At 41.3% G+C, this 22425-nt stretch overlaps 1 protein-coding gene across 1 annotated transcript in view; it reads left to right on the top strand.

Moving 5' to 3' along the window:
* Positions 1–213: 213 nt before the first annotated feature.
* The window catches only part of LOC117537161, a gene marked incomplete at its 5' end in the record, with an annotated part of 36382 nt that continues 14170 nt past the window's right edge, over positions 214–22425 (top strand). Inside the window, 6 exons of the mRNA XM_034202300.1 lie at positions 214–401; positions 1994–2078; positions 6376–6560; positions 15275–15356; positions 16356–16462; positions 17240–17374. Coding sequence (XP_034058191.1) covers positions 214–401; positions 1994–2078; positions 6376–6560; positions 15275–15356; positions 16356–16462; positions 17240–17374 — 782 coding nt within the window. The remainder of the gene's footprint in view (positions 402–1993; positions 2079–6375; positions 6561–15274; positions 15357–16355; positions 16463–17239; positions 17375–22425) is intronic.

Here is a 22425-nt window from a genome sequence, read left to right as displayed (position 1 = left end):
TTTTGCCTTGAATCTGTTTTAAATGTAACAAGTTTATCAATTTGTAATGTTTCAAAGTCCTCAAGCCACCACAAAGAGAAAAATGAAAGTGTGTGTAGTTGTGTGTGGGCACCATGTAGTTTTGCAGACCAACTGCTATTCACACATACACACACTGACATACAAGTGCAGATCACATCAAAGTGTAATGACACGCTGCCTTCTCCTCCCCAGCTGTCTCCGTGCTGCTCTCCAACAGCGGCCTGATGGACCAGCTGCAGACAGTCCTCTCTTCCTCCTCCTCCTCCTCCTCCTCCTCTTCCTTATTTACTCCATCAACCTGTCCTCCCTCAGCCCTGCTGTGCTGCAGCCACCTCCTCCTGTCCTCCCTCGTTACCTTGCAGCACGTTCACTCGTCTCAGGTACGCCACAGCTCTGCTTTGCTCTTATCACAACTTCTGCAATGAATTTATCAAAGTCGAGGGCAAATCACAGGACTTACCGTGAAATAGAGCATGGCTTCAGATCATCTTCTGGACTGGACGTCTAACTGCATTTTGTTTTCTCAGTACTTGTTCTCTTTGCAATGACAATAAAGTGGAATCTAATCTAAAACATCATGTCGGGGGAGATTTCAATGGAAAGTACAACTCACGGATGTTTAAAGAGAACTGGATACACTGTTGGAGACGAGGCACACACGTTACAAAGGCCCAATACACTTCCATTAGGAGAAACTTGCGGCAGTTTAAAAAACAATGCAATAAAACCTACCTACCTTACCTCAAGTGTACGTTTTATTGGCTTTTTTTTTTAAACAATGTGAACACATGAATCCTTCCTATATTATTTCAAATCTGCTGTAAGATAGCTACAGTAGCTAACGTAGATTACCTAGTCATTTCAAATATAATGACAAAACACTTATAATTTTGAAACAGACTAACTCTGCATGTGCACTTTAGTTTCTCCTAAGCCCCGCCCCCACATAGTCACAAATTACCCAAAATTAATGTAAAGAGAAAATAACACTCTTTTAGTGCAATTTACAACTTGTAGGACCTAATGATTTAAATAAGGGCTTTTCAATTTTCCGTACTGGGTAGTTGTTTAACCTAAACGCTGTTTTACAGACTTGTCTTTCCCAATATAAATCAACAAGAAAAAAAAAATGTTTGGGCCCAATGATGTCATTTAAAGGTGGGGTAGGTAAGAATGGAGAAACCAGCTCGAGTGTGCTAGAATTTGAAAGTAAGCAGCGGGAAAAAATCTGCCCCTTCCTTCAGACTTCCTCACAGAGCCCCTCCCCCAACACACACGAACGCGCACATGACCAATGAGGGCACGAGATAAGTTTGTGCACAGATGGAAGGCTGACAGGCAGGTAGGCCATCCAGTTACTTTAGCCGGGCCGGCGCAGATGATTGGCCGTGCTTTTTACAGCGCCACGGCTTCCACAGATGACATTTGTTTATGTATTTATTGTCAAAGTATTTCATTTATTCATTGCTATCGGGATGTTAAGAGCATTCCATGGAATATAACAACAAGTGTTTCTGAAGTGAATTACCTACCCCACCTTTAACTATCAGAGAAGTTGTCGCACCACCGTTTGGCCACTTGCTTCAGCGCCTGGTTCTCTTCACGGGGGCCTAATGAAACTAGTTAGCATGGGAAATCTAAATAAAGTAAGACATCACCAAGGCATGTTTTTCGTTATATTAAAAATACGCTATTTTTAATATAACAGTCCCGTCTAGAGTCATTATGCAAGGTCAGGCTGTAACTCTTAACACAAAGAATTTCCCTCAGCTCCAGGCTTTATATTATCATATTAAATAAAACCTGATAAAAACTATTTGTAAAACAATCCAGGAGGCCTGTCTGGCTCATAACATTTTAATTAAGGCATGCTGCTGCCAACATGAAATTAAGCGCTGTTTAATCTCTGTTCTGCAGAGAGATTCCCAACAGAAACACTGATTAAGATTCTTGTTATTCTCCATTACTTAAGGTCCAAAAGAGCATCAGTTGGAGTCTGGACGAAGCTGTGCAGCGACTCCTCGTTCAGAAACGAAACATGGACAATCTCTCGCTGGGTAACACACTCAGGATTTCATTTGATGATTGTTTTTGTAAGACTTGAAAGTGTGTGTAACCTGAAAAGTGATTTTCCCTTATCTAATCTGTGTGTGCTCAGCTCATGTTTTCTCCCATTACCTGTGTTGTGCTTTCCTCTTAATGTCTTTTTAGCTTCAAGTTCTCGTTATTTTCTCTATTACAGCGAGGGTAGTGATGGTTACTAGAGCTGGGGGGAAACGATTATTTTGAAAACGATTAATCGGGCGATTATTTTATCGATTAGTCGACTAATCTAACGATTATTTTTCTGTTGTTCGATTAATAAAAAACGTAATGTATCTCAAATAAATAATAGTTTTTTTTCAATGAGCGCCCCAAAAAACAACACAGGCCGTTAGCTCTTAGCACTCAGAGCTCACAGCTCCTCATATCTGTTCAGAAACTTGACAAAAGTTAAACAAGTACAAACCACAGACTGCCTGTGTCATGGCGAATACAGTCGCTGGTTTGTTTATGTCTGTATAGGCCGTTGTTGTGAGTGTGGACGGTCGGAGCATATATAACGTTAGCTTAGCCAAGCTCCATTTAGAAAGCACGCATTTAAAAAAAGGGTTTTTCGCCTGCCGTCTGTCTGCAGACTTGTCAAAGCATTAATTCATGGTTTTTACTAACCGGTATCAGTATGTTGTTACTTCGGCATCATTTTGAAACGTGTATTACAATTAAATCACGGGTCAAATATGTTCATCTTGTTGTAGTTGTAGCCCCCTGCCAGCGATTCTCTCTCTAGTTTAGCATACTCAGCCCGACTCAGCCTGGTTGTTCCTGGCCCTAGAACCACGATTTAGAAAAAAGAAAAAAAAAAGGTGAAAAAGTAGCCCCGGGCCAAAACTAGGCCAAGTGGAAACGCAACCAAAAACGGGCCCCGCACGGCTCGGCACGCTTAAAGCGAGCTACCCGCTGCAGTGGAAACGCGCCATATGCTGACTAACGTTAGTCTAATGTTATGTCGCCATGGTGCAGTTAGTTCGTTCCGGGTTAGTAGTGGCTAGATAGCGGTTTACTGCAGACGTAAACTAGCTACCATTCCAGCCAACATTAAATGCTGACAAACGTTAACTAACACACAGCTGGCGCCGCTAGCTAGGTAGCTAACATTAACTACTAACCAACCAAGCACGAACAACCGCACGGAGAGCTATAAGATAGTTAGCACTACCGAAGTGCACAGAACTCAAGCTGCACAACACACTACACAAACGTGGAATTAATTTAGCCAAAGTTAGTACTTACTTATCATTGCTCCCTTCACGAGAGACAAGGGGGTGCCTCCGCTTTAAATGCTCCAACATAGCTGTTGTGCTAGTGTGGTATGCCAACTCCATTTGGCAAAGACTGCAAATAACAATGCCTTTGCGTTTTGGACTACATTTAAAGTATTCCCATGCTTTTGAAGACCTAGGGCGAGATGTTTTTGTTTGGGGGCTTCGTGCGCAATCCTGTGAGGAGGAGGTGGTAGCCGTTTCAGTCTCCATTGTGTTTGAAGTGTGATTGCGAACTGCTTGTTGCTTTGGTTGACCCACGTGTGTGTGGCGATGCGTCGACGAGGAAATCTGTCGTCGACGAGATTTTGAAGTCGACGCGTCGCTACAGCACTAATGGTTACATTACATTGCATTTAGCTGACACTTTTATCCAAAGCCACTTACAATAAGTGCATTCGACCAAGAAGATACAACCTTGAAGAAAACAGAATCATATAAGTACATCAGGTTTCATAGAGCCAAACATTTTAAGTGCTACTCAACTGGCAAGCAAGTGCTTTGTTAGTATATAAGTGCTTTTTATTTTGTTTTTGTTTGTTAGTAATTTTATTGCTCGAGTCGAAAGAGATGAGTTTTCAGTCTGCGCCAGAAGATGAATAAGCTTTCTGATGTCAATGGGGAGCTCATTCCACCATTTTGGTTCTGTCTCCAGTCAGTGTTATACATGGAGCTTGTGCCGATTCCTCCGCTTTCTTTATCGTTTTTCATTAACATGCGATTCATGGTTGATGTTCGATCAATTTACATTGGAAGTCATAACTGGGAGTGACGTAATCAGTAGCGCGGAAAAATATGGACGCTCGCAGGAAAGTAGTTTGTCTTGTTCACAGCTTTAGCACTCACCTCAGATTAGCCGCTGTTAGCAATACCGGTTGATAACTACGCTTTATTTTGTGAATGCAAACACCGAAGCAACGTATCCACAGATAGAAGTGAAGTTGATTTAATGACACAAATAACACAAAAGAGCTAAACATGTTATGTTATCAAAGTGTTCTCTTGATGTTCATCTTGCGGAGACTCCATTGTGGTGATGATCTTGGGTATGGTGAGGTATCTCTGAGTCAGACCTCATGGGGCTCAAATTTCCGACTGGGAACTCTGATACTCCTACTTCCCGGTACAACTGAAACGAACCATAACATCCACACTAGAATTACGGAAGCAACTTGATAGTGTGATTAATTTGCTTTTAACACGTCAAGGTTTCCAGATTAATCGAGATTGTTAACCTGTTAGCGTTGACAGTCCAATTTGTTAAATGTAAGCAGGTAGCGTCTGTCCCTGTTTCGTCCTCAGCGGAGCTAACCAAACCCTGGGATACATTTCTCACTCTCATTACATAAAGTGACCCACATCCCGCTGCAGCGCTCGGAGACAGATCATCCGGCTGCTCCATGTGTGTGTCTGTCAGCTGGATAAGTGGCCTGTCAGGCTGCTGTGATGTATCTCCTCTCCCCCTCTCTTCACCCCATCTCTCCTCCCTCTCTTCTGCTGCCGCTAATTGAGTCGTCCCTCCCTCGGAGAGCTGTAATCTCAGAGTATGTGGCATCGAGTGCAAGTCAGATGGCTGGCAGTTGGGATCCCTTTGGGTTTTAGCGATTTGTTTTGGTCTGTGTCTCTTTGTTTATCTCCATCTCCATCACTCTTTTGGTTCCTGGACCTTTCTTTAACCCCGTCCCTCACTTAGACTCTTTCTGTCACGTACCAGCACAAAAACGGCCCTCAATTCCTTTCAGCTGCTACCTCTGCATCTTCTATTTCAAAAACATAGTACACTCTGGTTCTCTTGTGGCCTTGCCCTTCACATGTGTTTGCTTTCTCCTTTTCTATGGAGCTAAATCAATCAAACAATTCTGAGATCTGTGAAAAGATTGGAAACACAAAGAGAATGATTTTGAACTCAAATATCAAAATATCTATTGGGAGAGTTTTTCTCTCTCCCTAAACCCTTCGTGATGTTAGGTTTTGCAGACCATTTACATGCACTAAAACCTATATACTTACATATTTAACATAGCCTTCAGTTAGAGCTTGCATGTTATGGTATTGGTTTGAATGTTTTATGTATTTGTATTGTCTTTTGTTGTATCTTATTTTATTTGTTTTATTTCTATCTTGTCTTATGTTGCTGTAACTCCATCATATACAATGTTGTTGTATGTTTTTAATCTGTAAAGCCCACTGAGACAAACGTGTTTTGTGATATTGGGCTATACAAATAAAGTTTGATTTGATAAAACACACTACAGCAGCGGTTTCCAACCTTAGGGCCGCGGCCTGCATTGCAAGCAGGCCGCCAAATAATTAGCCAAACATGATTTGGGTGGAAACAATTCATTATCAAGATCTTTTTATTTTATTTTAACCTCTTAAACTTTCTTGATCCTCCTTAGCAACGATCATTACAGTCCTTGACAGCGGTCTGTTCTACTGGATTAACAACGTGTCACATGTTCTGAATTGACCAATCAGAACTTTATTTACCCTCCGTATAGAGTGCCACAGTGACGCATCCTAAAACCCGGAAGTAAACTCCACGTTTTGTTCATTCGGATAATATCCACATGTCTACCCTACTTTTATAATTTTCTAATCATAAATCTATCTATCGACTTATTTTCCAAAATCCTATGGAGAAATTGCATTGGTTTTTGTCGAAGGAACCGGAAGTGGTAACATGCTAACTTACTTCCGGGTTTTAGGACGCGTCACTGTGGCACTCTATTGTTTATGGTTGAATGTGGGCTGCGAAACATTTTTACTATCTTAAGTGGGCCCTGAGTTGATTAGGTTGGGAACTGCTGCACTACAGGAAAGGAAAAACCCCTAAAAGCATAATAGAGTGAATCATTATGAATAATAATATTCAACATGAAAAGACCAATCACAACTTGAACTTTCAGATCAAAACTTTACTAAACCAGATTTATCTCCATACTCTTTGTTTGCCCTCCTGACCCCCCTCCTCTCTTTGCTCTCTCTGCAGTCAGCCTCCTGAGGTTGCTGCAGGCTCTCCTTGATGCTGACCTGGAATCAGAAGTGGTGTCTCTGACCAGCGGTCCTAGCCTGGTGGGGCCTCGTCCCCTGGGGGTGGAAGACGGGTCTTTGTACCCTCTCGGCACCAGAGGAGCTCAGTGCCTCTCCACGGCTCTCAGCGGACTTCTTCTGCAGGTATTTATCCATCGAGGGGGATTTATCCATGAGTCGGGGTTTGTGTGTACTGTATTTGAAGGTAATCACAAAACCTTCGGGTGTAAAAAAGAAACCTGAAGATATTTGGGTCAACATAACATAGATTATTATTATTATTGGTTGTGTTGTTGAGTTCGAAGGCGACATTAATGCATTTTGTGATTTTTCTCTCATGTATGTATACTGTCGATGGAAATGCTCTAGTGAAGTACAAGTACTGTAATGAAGTACAACTTTGAGGTACATGTACTTTTCACTTTATGCTACTTCATACGACATTTTGACGCAAATATTGTACTTTTTACTCCACTAAATGTATGTATTAGCTTTAGTTAGTAACTACTTTGCAGATTAAGATTGATAAAACAGAATCCATACTATAAATGTTAATATACAACTAATAATGATACATTATTAAAGGTTAAGCTACCAAATCATTATATAGAGGAGACATTTAAATCAACCGTAACTCTCCAGCTACAACATTAAAGTGACACAGATTCATGCATCACTAAATATAATACAATAATTAAGGTACTTTTAGTATATTTTGGTGCTAATACTTTTGCATATTTTCTCAAGTAAACATTTCAATGCAGCATTTTTACTCGTCCAATATTTTTTATATGTGAGTACTTCTTCCACTTCAGTACTGAAAGACATTCCCCAAATGGAAAGTTAATTTTTTCCTGACAAGCTGCGTATATCCATTAGCAAGACTCCACTCTAATTCAAACAAAGGGTGACAAGAGACGATGCATCATTTTACCGTTGTAAGGCAGAATTTCATATGATAAAAAAAGGATTGCAGGCAAGAAAAAGGCGTTGTCGCAACCGGTCTAAAATCGAGAGTCAATAAGACAGGTCTTTGTAAAACTGGCCTGTGAGACGGCAGAAAACAAGACCATCTGGTGAAGACTTGAGGGGGACTGAAACAAAATTGCATCCCGACATGGCTTGATTGTGCTGGTGATTGTTTGCAGGTGATCACTCGGGCAAAGAGCTATTGAAAAACACACCAACAGAGCAGGAGGACAGGCTGTGTTTCTAATACATCTCCTAAAATAGATATATGAACAAAATATTTGCTCTTCTAGCTAACAGTTAAAATGCACTTTGTGATGTATTTTATACATAAGTATGTGTCCCCGGTGCGTCGGGGAACTCACGCAGCGACAGAAAATAAAACCCTCTCTCTTTTCCTCCGTACCCACATCTTTTAAAAACGGGTGTACAACGAGCGGATACAGATTCCATCCGAACTGACGTCAAATAGGCTTGTTTGAGACGCGTTGCGGCTCGCCTCGAAAGGGCTTCAAAAGAGGGGTTTGAGCAGTATGAGGCATGGCTACAATGGGTGAACTGTTTGGTATTTTGAAAAAAAAAGGTATGGCCCTACAATATATTTTTCAAATATAGCATGATAGGTCCACTTTAAATAAATATCATTACAGATGGCTCAGTTGTTTTAGCTGTTGAATCGTCTTAAGCGCAGTATGGATTTTACATCAAGAGTGTACACCAGTGACTGCCTTTACAACATTTTATTTCTCACATGTCTTGTTTGTGGAAAACGGAAATATCGGAAAACACACAGACAGTCAATTCTGTGTTGATATGAAAGGTATCTGCTTTTCAACAAGTGGTGGTTGGAAACATCTGTTTTTAGTGTTAAAGGAAGGATTTGCTTAAATTCAATTGAACCTTTCCAGCATTAACATAAGCACGTTATAGTAAAGCAGTGTTTGGTCTTTGGAAACTAAAACATAATGGAAATCTGAAGGAAATGCAGAGTCGTGCTAAAGAGCTGCTGACCTGCAGACATCAGAGACCGAAGTAGAGAGCTATACCCTCATTACTCTAATTAATGAGGAACAATTAATCAAATATTAAAGGCGATAACTATAAAGTGGTGCAGTGTGTTTTTGTAGGCTGACCCGAGAGTTAGCATAGCAAGGGCTCTCTCGACAAAAAGCCATGGAATTTTTCCGTGTAAAAGCTTCAGACATTTACCGGCAAAATGTCTTAAATGCTGACACATTCCTGGGTTTCGGACTCATTCCTGCACCACTTTATTTGGGCTTTTCATGATTGTATTAAAGTAAATTATGAACTAGGATATTGAGGTTTTAGATGCGGTTTTTTTAGAAGCAGATGGGCAGAACTAAAATGCCCAGGATTAAAGGTCACCTATCATGATATTTTTAGGCAATAGCATGGGTCTCAGATATATACAAATATATAAAAAAACATGTCTATGAAGTGTTTTGCTCAAAATACCAAACAGATCACCCATTCTAGCCATGCCTCATATCCCTCTATTTCACTTCCTGTTTCTAAAGTGCTGATTTGGGGTATAAAGCTTTAAAAAATGTATTTAAAAAAAAGGAGGGGTTGAGCTCATGCGGGACCCGGCAGCTACTGTCTAAACTAAATACTGCCGTGATGAAACGCCATATCATGGATTATCAAGGATTCTCTCTGAAACAGTTTGGAGCTCAAAGGCTTTCTCTCTTGCCGGTTATACCACAAGGTGAGTTCCTTTTTACTTCCTGCTTCTTCACACACATGCTCTCCAGTACAGGTTAGCTCTGAGTGTTAGCGATGCTAATGTAAACACCGACCATATTACGTCCAGAACAGTCGGGCATTGTTTCTGATAGCAACTTTCTGATAGGGCCGTGGGTCCACATTTCCGATACTACGTCATATCGGACGCAAATCTGGATCAGCTCCGTTGTACCCCCGTTTTTAGAGATTTGGGTACGGAGGAAAAGAGAGAGGGTTTTATTTTCTGACGCTGCGTGAGTTCCCTGACACACCGGGGACACATCTTTATGTATAAAAGACATAAAAAAGTGCATTTTGCATGATAGGTCCCCTTTAAGGTTAGAAAATAAAACATATTTAATTGTAAGTCTTATTTTGATTTTTTAATGGTGTTTACATTTGCACTGCCTGAAACTGTAGCAGTGCTCTGTTTATTTAAATTTGTATTGAAAGTTCAATTAGACTATTTTGTCCCTCATATCAATTAATAATCGTGATTTTAAGCCCTTACTTACTTACCAATGCAATTTTTTCAATCCTAATGATAAAATCAGGACATATTGATATAATGTCTATGCGGCTATGCAGGTGCTGATCATATTAGTAAGTATACAAGTATATATAAAGATACGGATGCAATTGATCAGGTTCAAAAAGTGGAAACCAGCTGACGGATAGGGATGGGTATCGTTTGAAATTTATCGATTCCGATTTCGATTCCGGTTCTGCTTATCGATTCCGGTTCTTATCGATTCCCCGTTTCGATTCCAAAATTGTAAAATAAAGAGGTCAAACGTTTAGATAACAAAAATATATTTATTCTTAAAAGCTTTAACTGAAATTGTTACTAAAAAATATACATGCAATACAAATGTATTGCACAATAGCTGTGATTTATTTTAACTGAGCTATGCCTGTGGCAAGCTATTAACAGGCATTACACTTTGCCTTTTCTTTTTCTTTTTTAGTGTAGTGGAGCCTCACTTCAGAGTGTTTACCGCGACCTATCTTTGGTGTTATGAAGTGACTGAGCTTGTGAAATGTCTACGGGAGGGCGGGGGAGCATCGCTGCGGGGCAACTGTGGACCTCTGTCGCCTGTCAGCGCAATTTATATGATGCCGTTTAAAAAAATGAAGGGCGGTGCCGGCCGTCAGCGTACCGAGCCGGCCGTCAACGGCCCGCTGACGACCGGCCGTTCTGTGATTCTCCAGGTCCGCCCTGTATTCCACCGGGTCACCGCAGTGCAGACGGACCCGCTGGAATACAGGGTCTACCGCGTTTAGGAACCGTTAAGCAGAACCGAAATTGTGTATTTTGTATGGGTACCCGGTACCCGGCATTTTCTTATCGGTTCTCATCTGGAACCGAGTTTCGGTTCCCAACCCTACTGACGGATGAGCTGTAACGGCCCGTCCACACAGCGGCGTGCGTTGAAAGCTTCACCATTCACTTTGAATGGGGTGATGTCACTTTTCGCCGAACTGCATTGCGGGAAGCGAAGCAGAGCTTTGCTGGCGTGGCTCGCTGCAAAAGTTGAGCAATGTTCAACTTTTGACGCCTCCGCAGAAGCGTCAGCCAATCGAATCATATGCCAGTACAAGCTCTAGCCAATCAAACCGCTGCTTGTGTGTCAGGGGCGGGAGATTCATGTGATTGGTTGTTGGTCGAGTCTCAGACACGCACGCCGGCAAGCTTCAACGCACGCCGCTGTGTGGACGGGACGTAACAGTACCCAAAGACGCATTACACTTTAGCACTTGTTGCTTTAAATTAGACTAAAGTCCAACTGGAGCCTAATAATATCTACATATTATTATTAAATGCTTTCATTTGCTCCTCATTAGCCTAACGAGGACTTCTCGAATCAACATATTCTCCTGTCTATAGACATTAGTCATAGCTTAATGATTTGTTTGCCACAGTATCACAGTGGCACGTCATTAAAAAAGCCCACAGAGACACAAATATGTAAAAAGCTATCAGCATGCGGTTGAGAGGTCATCAAAATGCTGTTTGAACTAGAGGAAAGGTGTGTGAGCTGTGTTGGTGTGTTTGAATAGGTTAAAAACATCACCTCCAGCTAATGAAGTGTAATAACTCTGCGCTCATGTTGATGCTCATTTGCATTCAAGATGCAGCCGTGAAGTGAAGTCAATCTTCTCCAGTACACTGGGCAATACTACACCATCTGCTTATAGTAATGATACACTACTATATATCCACACATATTAGATAAGATGAATTAACTTTGCATTTATATAGCACTTTCCAAGATAATCAAAAACACTTAACAATGAAAACATTTAATAAAAGCATACAATGAAACAGACATACAAACATTTAAACACATGATGTAATGATATGGATAATGAACCCACATTTGGTTTATTAATGATGCCTCCATAATGGGAAGTCAACAAAGAAACATTTGCCCAAAAATATTTTAATGTTCGAATGAATATAAAAAAATTATGTTGAGGAAATAATGACGTATGGGATCATTTTAAACATTATAGATACCATCCTTTAAAGTGAATAATAATTAGAAAATATTTCATTTATATAGCACTCGTGCTTTCTTTAGATACCATCTCTTTACGTATTAGTGATGGGAATTCCGGCTCCTTTTAGTGAGCCCGATCATTTGGCTCGGCTCACTAATGGCGCGTTTCCACTGCAGCGGGTAGCTCACTTTAAGCGTGCCGAGCCGTGCGGGGCCCGTTTTTGGTTGCGTTTCCACTTGGCCTAGTACCGGCTAGCGGGTCCTTATTCACAGTTTTTCTGGCCCCATAAAATCGTGGTTCTAGGGCCAGGAACAACCAGGCTGAGTCGGGCTGAGTATGCTAAACTAGAGAGAGAATCGCTGGCAAGGGGGCTACAACTACAACAAGATGAACATATTTGACCGTAATTTAATTGTAATACACGTTTCAAAATGATGCCGAAGTAACAACATACTGATACCGGTTAGTAAAAACCATGAATTAATGCTTTGACAAGTCTGCAGACAGACGGCAGGCGAAAAACCCTTTTAAAATGCGTGTTTTCTAAATGGAGCTTGGCTAAGCTAACATTATATATGCTCCGACCGTCCACACTCACAACGGCCTATACAGACATAAACAAACCAGCGACTGTATTCTCCATGACACAGGCAGTCTGTGATTTGTACTTGTTTAACTTTTGTCTAGTTTCTGAACAGATATGAGGAGCTGTGAGCTCTGAGTGCTAAGAGATAACGGCTGTGTTGTTTTTCTGGGGCTCTCATTGAAGATGACGTCACGGCTCCGCCTACCCTGCGTTACTATAGTAACTACCCCAGTTCCTAAACTGTAATGGAAGCGCAGCATTAAAGTGAGCCGGGCCTAATAAGGCCTAACCAAACCGAGCGAGGCCTGCAGTGGAAACGCCATTATACCTCATTCACATCAACGGTGTTTCAGGGCCGGTTCGGAGCTGGAGCTTTCCTGTTCACACCGCAGCGGAGCAGCCTCTTAGCTCCGGAATCCAGTTTGTTTCAAGCACCAAAAAATTGTCCGGCTAGAGCAAAAGCACCGCATACGCCACGCTTACGTCGAGGCGGGGGCAGGGGGAATCGGAATCGTCGTTTAAGTTGATGATTACGATTGTAAAGCAGTTTTGAATGTAGCATGTAACGACTGTAAAGTTGGTAGTAAAGTCGTCCCATTTCTTCCATTTCGTTTCGACAGAGCGAAACCAAAACGAGTAGCGCTTCAACACAATCGGCCATTGTTGTTGTTGTCGGTGTGAGCTGTGAGGGGTTTCCGCGCGGTTTGGCTTTATGAAGCAGGCACGCAAACGGTTCGCAGTTCAGGACCCTGGGCGGTGTGAAAAGAGCCGGAGCTAAACCGAAGAACCCCCCCCCCCCCGTCAAGGCTCGCCGGCAGTACACTTTCCGTCACAAGAACATGCTTTGCTGGTGGAGAAAAGAATCCCACCAGACTCCTTTCCATCCTTGTCCTTTTTCCTTTTCGTCATCAAAACTTAAAAAAGCAATAAAAACTCGATCTTCTCTCAAATTATTTATTTTTTTGGACGCCCTCGGCTCGAGTTCAGGGCGTTCCGAGCTGAATAAGAGCGTCAAATGACGGCAAGACGCCCCCCTGGCGGAAACGCTGCACTCATGTAAGTATTCAAAGACTCTTTATAATAAAAAACATTGAATTAAAGTATTCAAACAAAAACAAATGTAAAAACAAGATGTGATTAAATGGATAATAAAGACAGACAAATATTAGTGATGCCTCCAATAATGGGAAGATATATAGCTCTGCAATTATATAAAAATGTGTATTGACAATCTGCATTTAATGTGGATAAAATATGGAAACTATGGTATAGTTGGATGTATTATTGTGTTTCCTTTTTATACAGAGCTCATTTTGAGCCAGGCTGTCCATTCTGTTTTATAGCAGAAACATTGGAACATTTAGTGGTGTCCTGTCCCCGATTGGCTAGTCTTAAAAATGTTTTACAGGAGTGGGTGGAAGGGTTGGGTGGAGGTTTTCTCCATACCACTTTTTGTCCATGGCCCCAAATACACCCTGAAAAGTAAGAAAACTCTAGTATTTGATACATTTCTTGTTTGCTAATGCAAAATTAGCGATCTGTAAAAGTATAAAGAACCAACTTGCTGGAGTGGGATGGACGGATGCAGTGCTCTGTCTGAGGGGGCTGGTGTCAGCGTGTCTGAGGGTGGAGCATGCGTACTACCCGCTGATCTGTTGGGCAGGTTCAGTGCTCACTGGGGGAGAATGACTCTCTAGTATTGAAGTTTTAAAAGATAGATGTCGTTTTTGTTTTTAAAGTGTGTAAACGAGGATGTTTTTAAATGGGTACAATGTTTCAAATGATATTTATTTTATTTGAAATTGGAATGTATTAGGGTTTTCCCAACTCTTTTGCAGGGTGTGTGTATAGTTAAAACAAATGTAAATAAAATTGTGTTTTAAAATCTTCTGCTGTGTGAAAAGCTGTAGTGCTAACAGTAGTGTAGTGCTCCACGCTCCACTGCTCTGTACTCTGCTGTTGCGCGGATGATATCAGGAACCCTTCCCTACTCTCACTATCTCCCTCTTTTTTCCCTTGATGCTTTGCTTTAGTAGCAGTAGGAAACATTGGAGCTCCTCTTCTCTACTTTTCCACTGCTTTCCCCCACTTTCAGAGATGGCAAAAGTACACACATCCTTTACTCAAGTAGAAGATCAGATACTCGTGTTTAAAAATACTCTGGTGAAAGTAGAAGTACTGACTAAACTTCTTTACTCAAGTAAAAGTACAGAAGCATGGGCTTTGAAATGTACTAAATATGGAGTGTGGACTGCTACTTGGAGAGGTCCCAGTTCACCTCCTGTCCTGCCGTGGTGCCCTTGAGCAAGGCACCCTCTCACTCCCATTGCTCCCCGGGCGCTGTATAATAGCTCCTAGTACTAGACTCCTGGTACTAGGATGGGTTAAAAGCAGAGAACACATTTCAGTGCGTGTGCTGTGTGCTCTGCATGTGTGACCATTAAAGAGGGTTTCATCCCTCCCAATTATATCTATTTACTCAAGTGCTTTACTTAATTCTTACTATTTAAAAACATTTTACAATTCAATTTTCTCAAATGTGAAGATTGCTGCTTTTCCTTGGAAACATTTTATATATTTTTCCTGTTGATACTGATCATTCTCAATGCAGTACTTTTACTTGATATGGAGTATTTGTACAGTTTAGTTTAAGCACTTTACTTAAATAAAGGATCTGAATTATTTTTCGTCCACTGATAGAAAGATATTAATCCATATCTAATATACCTAATAAGTTATAATACAGTGTAATAGACCATCTACTAATAGAAAATAGAAACCAATCTACTATACTATATCTAAATATTGTACAAGTGTGCAGAATGGTTGCCGTTTATATTTAAAATGCAATAAACTGGAATAAAAAAAATCAAAAATTGTGGGGGGAAAAAGTTGAATCTGGTTTTAAAAGAAATAATAAAGTAACTATAAAGCGGTTTTCACACATTTTCCATGACTTGCAGTGATCTGACTTTTAAGAGCTGGGATATTTATTTTTTTCAGTGTATACTTGACTTCTCTCTGATGTTTTCGCCCCACTGTGTCTCCTCAGAAGCACGAGCTGTTGCTGAGAGCTTCAGTGAACTGTCTGGGCTCGCTGCTGGGCTTCCTGCAGAGGAGGAGTCCCTCCACAGGTACAGATCGACAGCTCAGGCTAATGGGGAGTGAAGGTTACCTGCAAATGTATATACAGATCAAAGAGGGCGCGTAGAAGATCAAATATTGCTAACTTTCCTGTTCCTTATGTACATATTCCACAAAGTCCCACAGGAGATTACTGATGCCAAAGCTCCATTTAAAGTTACTTCTTGCTATGAACAGATCAGATCGATGGATTTTATGGCACAGGATACACAGTTATACTCAGAAAATGTTCCCAAGACCACCTCCAAATGTTATTGTTTCCAACCAACACCATTTTCAGAGATTTAGTGAACACAGCTTCACTTTTTCTTAAAATGTTTCTGACGTCTAGATGGCAAGGGATAGGCTGAGTTTATTTGCTATGGTACTTGACAGCGGTCTGTATGGTACTATCAGGTTTTTAAATCTGCTAGGGTTAAGACTCTTGTAAATCATATTGAATAGTTATGGTTTGGATTATTTCAAGTTTATATAGTTGCATGTTTATATGCTGTTCTAAGTTTCTATTTTCATGATTTATTGCACTTATTGGATAATGTAATGTAAAAACCAAACAAAAAAAACCATGGCTATCCATTTTCTAACGGCCCGTCCACACAGCGGCGTGCGTTGAAAGCTTCACCATTCACTTTGAATGGGGTGACGTCAGTTTTTGCCGAACTGCATTGTGGGAAGCGACGCGGAGCTTTGCTGGCGTGGCTCGCGGCAAAAGTTGAGCAATGTTCAACTTTTGAAGCCTTGGCAGAAGCGTCAGCCAATCGAATCATATGCCAGTACAAGCTCTAGCCAATCAAACCGCTGCTTGTGTGTCAGGGGCGGGAGATTCATGTGATTGGTTGTTGGTCGAGTTTCAGACACGCCCGCCGGCAAGCTTCAACGCACGCCGCTGTGTGGACGGGCCGTAAGTCTGGTGAAAATAGAGCGTGATTAAACTGAATTGATCCGAACGAGGCCTCCTGACTTTCTTTGCGGATGAATATGTGTTTTAGCGAAGTTCGTGGTGTGTCAGCAGTGGAATCGGTTCCTCGTCTACTGCCTGCTCAGCTCAGGAGAGAGCTACCGTCTGCACCCCGTGGTCCACAAACTCATCACCATCGTAAGAGCTTTTACACACACACGCAAACACAGACACACACACACCTATACACACAGACACACACACACACACAGAAACAAACACACAGACACACAAAAACACACACAGACACATGCAAACACACACACACTCAAATCAAGTATAATTTATTGGGCATGGTTCCGAGCTGTAATAAATATTTGATATCAAAATCGTAAAACTTTAATGAAGGTAATAAAAACATTAAAGTATTTGGATCGCATGAGTAATGAAAGTGTATATATGCAGGTCAACACAGATGGGAATTAAAGGAACATTTCCATATTCTGTGTTTCATTTATCATCAAATAAATAAAAGAAAATCTGACGTGACTGGGCAAAATATTGATATAACAATAAAATATAATATTTATATTAATAATAACATAAGTACATTATGTAATTACTTTTTTCAATTAGTATGTATTTCTAATAAATAAAACAAAAAACATTTTATTTGCAAGGCACGGTTCACAACACTGTTTTAATATCTTTACAAATATGTAGCAGATTTAATTGAACTCTTCATTATCCACATTATTCAATTCCTTTAAAACGATGACATGTTTATTTTAGACTTTCTCTTTATTTCTACCTTCTTGTCCTTCTTTTAACTTTTCTCACTCTCCTCTCCCTGTGTCTGTTAATGGTGTGTGTGTGTGTGTGTGTGTCTGTGTGTGTGTGTGTGGGGGGGGGGGTGGGTGGTCTGGTCGGTGTGTGTGTGTGTATCTGTGTGTGTGTGTGTATCTGTGTGTGCAGCTCCTGAAGCACGGCAACAGTGCGGCGGTGCTGTGGGAGCCTGACCTGCTGTGGGTGATGGAGGCGGTGGAGTTGAGGGGGGTGAAGGAGCTCAGCGAGGAGGCAACACAGAGCCTCAGGCTGCTGCTCACTCAGGTACACACACACACACACACACACACACACACACACACACACACACACACACACACACACACACACACACACACACACACACACACACAGAGATCAAACATTGGACACATTTGTGGATTTTTAGGATAGACTTTTATCATGCTGCTACCTTGCTATCTTTATTCCTTGAATACATTAATTAGAAAGGAAATAAAGGCAGACAAAGTTTAGTGTTAGTTGGAGTCGTGCTGTTTTTCTCTCTTCGTGCTGTTCTTCACAAAGAAGAGCCTTTAGATGGGGACCAGGCTTGTTTATGCAAATAAAACTTAAACCATAGTTTATGCAATTGTAAGACGTAAATGCAAAAATGCACCATTCTGTGACTCATGTGCATCCTCCAATGTACCCTAGTGATTTAATCTACACTGATGTACATCAAGGTCACATGACTTCATGTCAACACTGCTGCTAAGCTAAAGGCGGCTAATGTTCAGCGTGATGATGTTTAGTCGTCTCATTTAGACACATGTTAGCAACCACCTTTTTCTGGTAGAAGTAGAAGCTCCAGACTTCCAGCAGTGGAGTATTTACTGATGTGTTTTATGTCGTAGAACAAAACGTAAACATCTCTTCAGCTTCTATTAACCACAGACCTTATTTCAGGCATCTAACCAAAAACAGGTTCAGAAAACCATTGACTTTGGGCCAAGCGAACCAGAAGTGGTAAAATGCTGACTCATTTATCGGTTTTAGGACTCATTCCTGCACCACTCTGTTAGCAAAAGCAGTGGTTTCAGGTTTAAGAAGGAATGGATCCCAGGTGTGCTTCCTACCTATCGTCTGGAGCTGATGCCTCTTAAGGTCCTTCAAGCCGATTTCGGCCGTTGATAGATGTCGGGCCGTCGATGAGCGTCCTGTCGCCCTACTCAGATTGGTGTGCCCCGTCGTGTCTTTTCGGCCGTGCCGACACCTTCCGCCGCCGATTCAACATGTTGAATCGGGAGGCCAAAGAAATCACTCTGATTGGCTGTTCAGCTTAGCGAATCAGTGCATGAGAAGCGAAACGGAAGTGAGGGACCCAAACAAACTATTAACAGGGTTCGTACGGGTGCTTGAAATCCTTGAAAATGCTTGAAATTTGACTTGGTGTTTTCAAGGTTGGGAAAGTGCTTGAATTTTGGGAAGGGTGCTTGAAATTGAGATAAAGTGCTTGAAAATGTAAATGCTTTACTTTTACAATAAATTGCTGTCTGACTGAATAGTTCGCTTTTTAGATTAAAAGAAAAGAATTGCTTCGCTTCTACATAAAACAGCTCCGCTGCACCTTCCCGCGCTATGCGCGCGACCTGCAAGTGTTTGTGTTACGTGTGACCTGGGCATTCTGATGAGTGATAGATGACTGTATGCCAGGAGGTTGCCGTTTCAACGAGCGTTGGCTAGCAGAAGACAAATACAAGCCATGGCTAAGACGAGGGTCAAGCCCACGAGTAGCCTCCTGCAAAGTTTGCAAACATATCGATGCGAGAGTCTGCGCTGACGAGCCACATGAAAGGTACGCCGGAGTAGAGCATTTTAGATTAGGCTAACGTTGCATGTTACGTTTGTTTAAGCTAACGTTAGCGAGCTGAATAGCGAACTCGATTGAGGGATAATAATAATTGCAGGGGACAATCATTTCAGAGGAGCGTACCTATGTTAATATGTGCGTTACAGTCGCCATCCTGTGGTCTTCAGAGGATGAAGCACTCACGGCATTTCGTGTTATAGTCACGAAATATAATTATTGATTCGACACAGAGCGATTTTGAAAGCAATGTATTTCTACTGGTAGTATGTTTCGTGCCTAAACCAAATGTGAGTTACATTGACCCGAAGACACATTTTCGTTTGTATTACTGGTCTGGGGGAAGCTCGCGAGTGTGTTTGTGTATTTTTTTAGTGCTGTCAAAATTATCGCGTTAACGGCGGTAATTAATTTTTTTAATTAATTGCGTTAAAATATTTAACGCATTTAACGCATGTGCAGAATGGCCCGCCCCATACATCCCACCAGTGGCAGCGCCAGGGTATGGCTGGGGTAGGCTACACCCATGCCAATAAATGGCTTAGCCCCACCATGAAAAATGATGTTAAAGTAAGCAAAAATAAAGTCTGCCAACTCGCGCGGAGTAAATTGCACAGACAGCAGTTAGTAAGATTGATTTCAGTAGCCACGGTTTTGAAAACTTTTGTCACGTAGTGATTGTCTTCTCAATAGAACATCTTTGATAACGGCGTGGTGTTGTTGCAGGAAGTCCCGACCGAGAATACTTTTGCTGTAGTACAGGGGTGCACATAACTGGTACGCAGGTTATGTGCGTAATCTGAAATGCGTACCGTCACTTGTGTCACAAAGCGCATTTGCGTACCGACGTACTTGTGAAGCTTTTCCAGAAGGCGGTTAGATCACCGGACGACAGAGTCGGTCTCCGTGTGCACAGACAGGGCTGCTGTTAACGTCGGTCTGTACAACGGAATTGTGCCAAAACTACGCCAACCGGCTGCGGAGGGAGACTCCCCCCCCCCCCCCCCCCCCCCTTCACTGGAGAACTGCGCTAAAACAGCTGATCACAACGTTCACACTCTGTGGTCACGAAGTACTCCACGAGCCGCCGCCCCCCCTCTGTCGACTTTCCTGAAGTACTCCCCGTTGATAGAAATCAACACGTCATGAATTAAGACCCCACGGTTTGATGATTGATAGGTGTGTGGGTTGTCTTTCATTTTGACACGCAGAAAATGTTATAATAAACATACATACTGTATGTTAAATGGATATATCCACCTTCTTTCATTTATCTTTCCATTCCCACAACAATATACATAAATAAATGGCATATTTTGGAAAATAGTTCGAATGGTGATTAATCATGATTAATTAATTTTTAAGCTGTGATTAATCTGATTAAAAATTGTAATCGTTTGACAGCCCTAGTATTTTTGCGTTTGTGTACCGGGGAAACACTCACAAGAAACACCGGCGGCTGTTATGCCTGCTGTGACGTTACATTACTCTGTTCTCTGCTTGTAATTATGTCAGGTGTCTTGAGTAGTCAAAATTACCTACAAATCATTGTACACATTTGTAAATATTATTTTCCACTTGTTTCCATTGTGAGTCTATTTTTATGCAGCTCTGCGTGATTTTGTGGCTACAATTCAGGCTAATACGCTACCAGAGGTGGAATAAGTACTCAGATCTTGTACTTAGTAAAAGTAGAAGTCCTCAGATCTTGTACTTAGTAAAAGTAGAAGTACTCAGATCTTGTACTTGAGTAAAAGTAGAAGTACTCAGATCTTGTACTTGAGTAAAAGTAGAAGTACTCAGATCTTGTACTTAGTAAAAGTAGAAGTACTAAGATCTTGTACTTGAGTAAAAGTAGAAGTACCAGAGTGTAGGAATACTCTGTTTCAGTAAAAGTCCTGCATTCAAAAATGTTCCTCAAGTGAAAGTATAAAAGTATTCTCATCAAAATATAGTGAAAGTAGCGACAGTAAAAGTAGTCATTGTGCAGATTGGTCCATTTCAGAATAATATATATGATATGTTTTATAATGATTGATCATCAAAGTGTTCTCTGTTTGAATGACTTTGTATACTGCAGGGTAGCTTGTGAATTTACTCCAGGTGGAACTAAAGTCTGATTCAACACTTGATTATATTTCACATCATTCATCCAGATCTGTGAAGTAACTATAGGTATTAAATACATGTAGTGGAGTAAAAGTACACCATGTACCTCTGACTTATGTTTACTGCCAACCTAAAAGTACCTCAAAAATAGTAATCAATAATGTATTGAAAAGTTATTTGGCTGATTGTTTTATATCGGATCAGACAGGTTATATGGGAGGCCTAGTCTATGTACAGATCACTCATTTTTAAATATTAAACTTAGTTTTATTTTCTTTAATTTTTCATCCTCGTGTAGAATGCTATCACGAAACACACATTTGGTTGTTTATAGCATAAAGAACATCTGATTTAATGTGAGGTAGAGAAATAATCATTTGAGTATGTGTATATAAATATGTAATTTACAACAGCTGTAAGATGCTTGAAAAGCTGGAAAATGCACCTTGAAAATGCTTGAAAAGTGCTTGAATTTGACTTTGGAAAAGGTGTAAGAACCCTGTATTAAGAAGGCAAATCTGAGATGTCATTGAACTCCAGCTCTCGACACAGGTTCGGGAAAGCCCCGTGAGCTTCTCGCTGTAGAGTGAAAATGGAACGCACACGCGATTTGTTGTTTGTTTATATCACGCAGTCTGTTCTTCTTCTCTCGGTTATCACGCAGTCTGTCTTCCGGTTGTTGCCTCTTTTGAATGACGAATACACACTACCGCCACCTGCTGGTAAGGAGAGTTATTGCCACTCACGCATGCGCAGTTCGTACGTGCCACTTGGCCGTCGGCTGAAGTCTTTGCGGTGTGTTCCAGTGCGACACATGGCCAAGACGCAGAGACGCGAGGCGACGCAACAGTCGTGTTCCGTCGGGACGTGTTCTTTGGTGTCAGTTTGGTGTGTAGGCCCCTTTACACACACACACGCATATTTTGCCTTTAATCAGACCCCATCAGCCTCTCACTTCTCCACACACCACTTACACTCTTACCATTAATGATCTCCCTAACACACACAAAGCAGAGAGCTACTGCTCTCTAGTCGAGCTTGTGATTAGCATTAACTCAGTAACCCCGGCAGTATCCAGACTCATTGGTCACGTCGGCACTAATGACTCCTCATCTGTGTTGTCACGGAAACTGGAGACTGAATATAAATTCCTAATTTACCTCCATGATCATCGCAGGCACTCGTTTTAATTGTGTCTGGACACTATAATAAATGACATGTCAGTTAGAGAGGATGTTGCTGTGCTCTATATACACCATGAGCAGGTGGAGAGATACCTGCATGAGAAACACATTAGCTTTTAACCTTAGATCATTTATGAACATGGTAAAACAAATAGATTAGATGATATTATGTACTTAATTGATCCCAAATTTGGGGACAAAATGGTCGCGGCAGC

This window comes from Gymnodraco acuticeps, unplaced genomic scaffold (genome assembly GCF_902827175.1).
Source record: "Gymnodraco acuticeps unplaced genomic scaffold, fGymAcu1.1, whole genome shotgun sequence".
Lineage (NCBI taxonomy): Eukaryota > Metazoa > Chordata > Actinopteri > Perciformes > Bathydraconidae > Gymnodraco > Gymnodraco acuticeps.
This window is presented reverse-complemented; position numbering and strand designations above follow the sequence as displayed.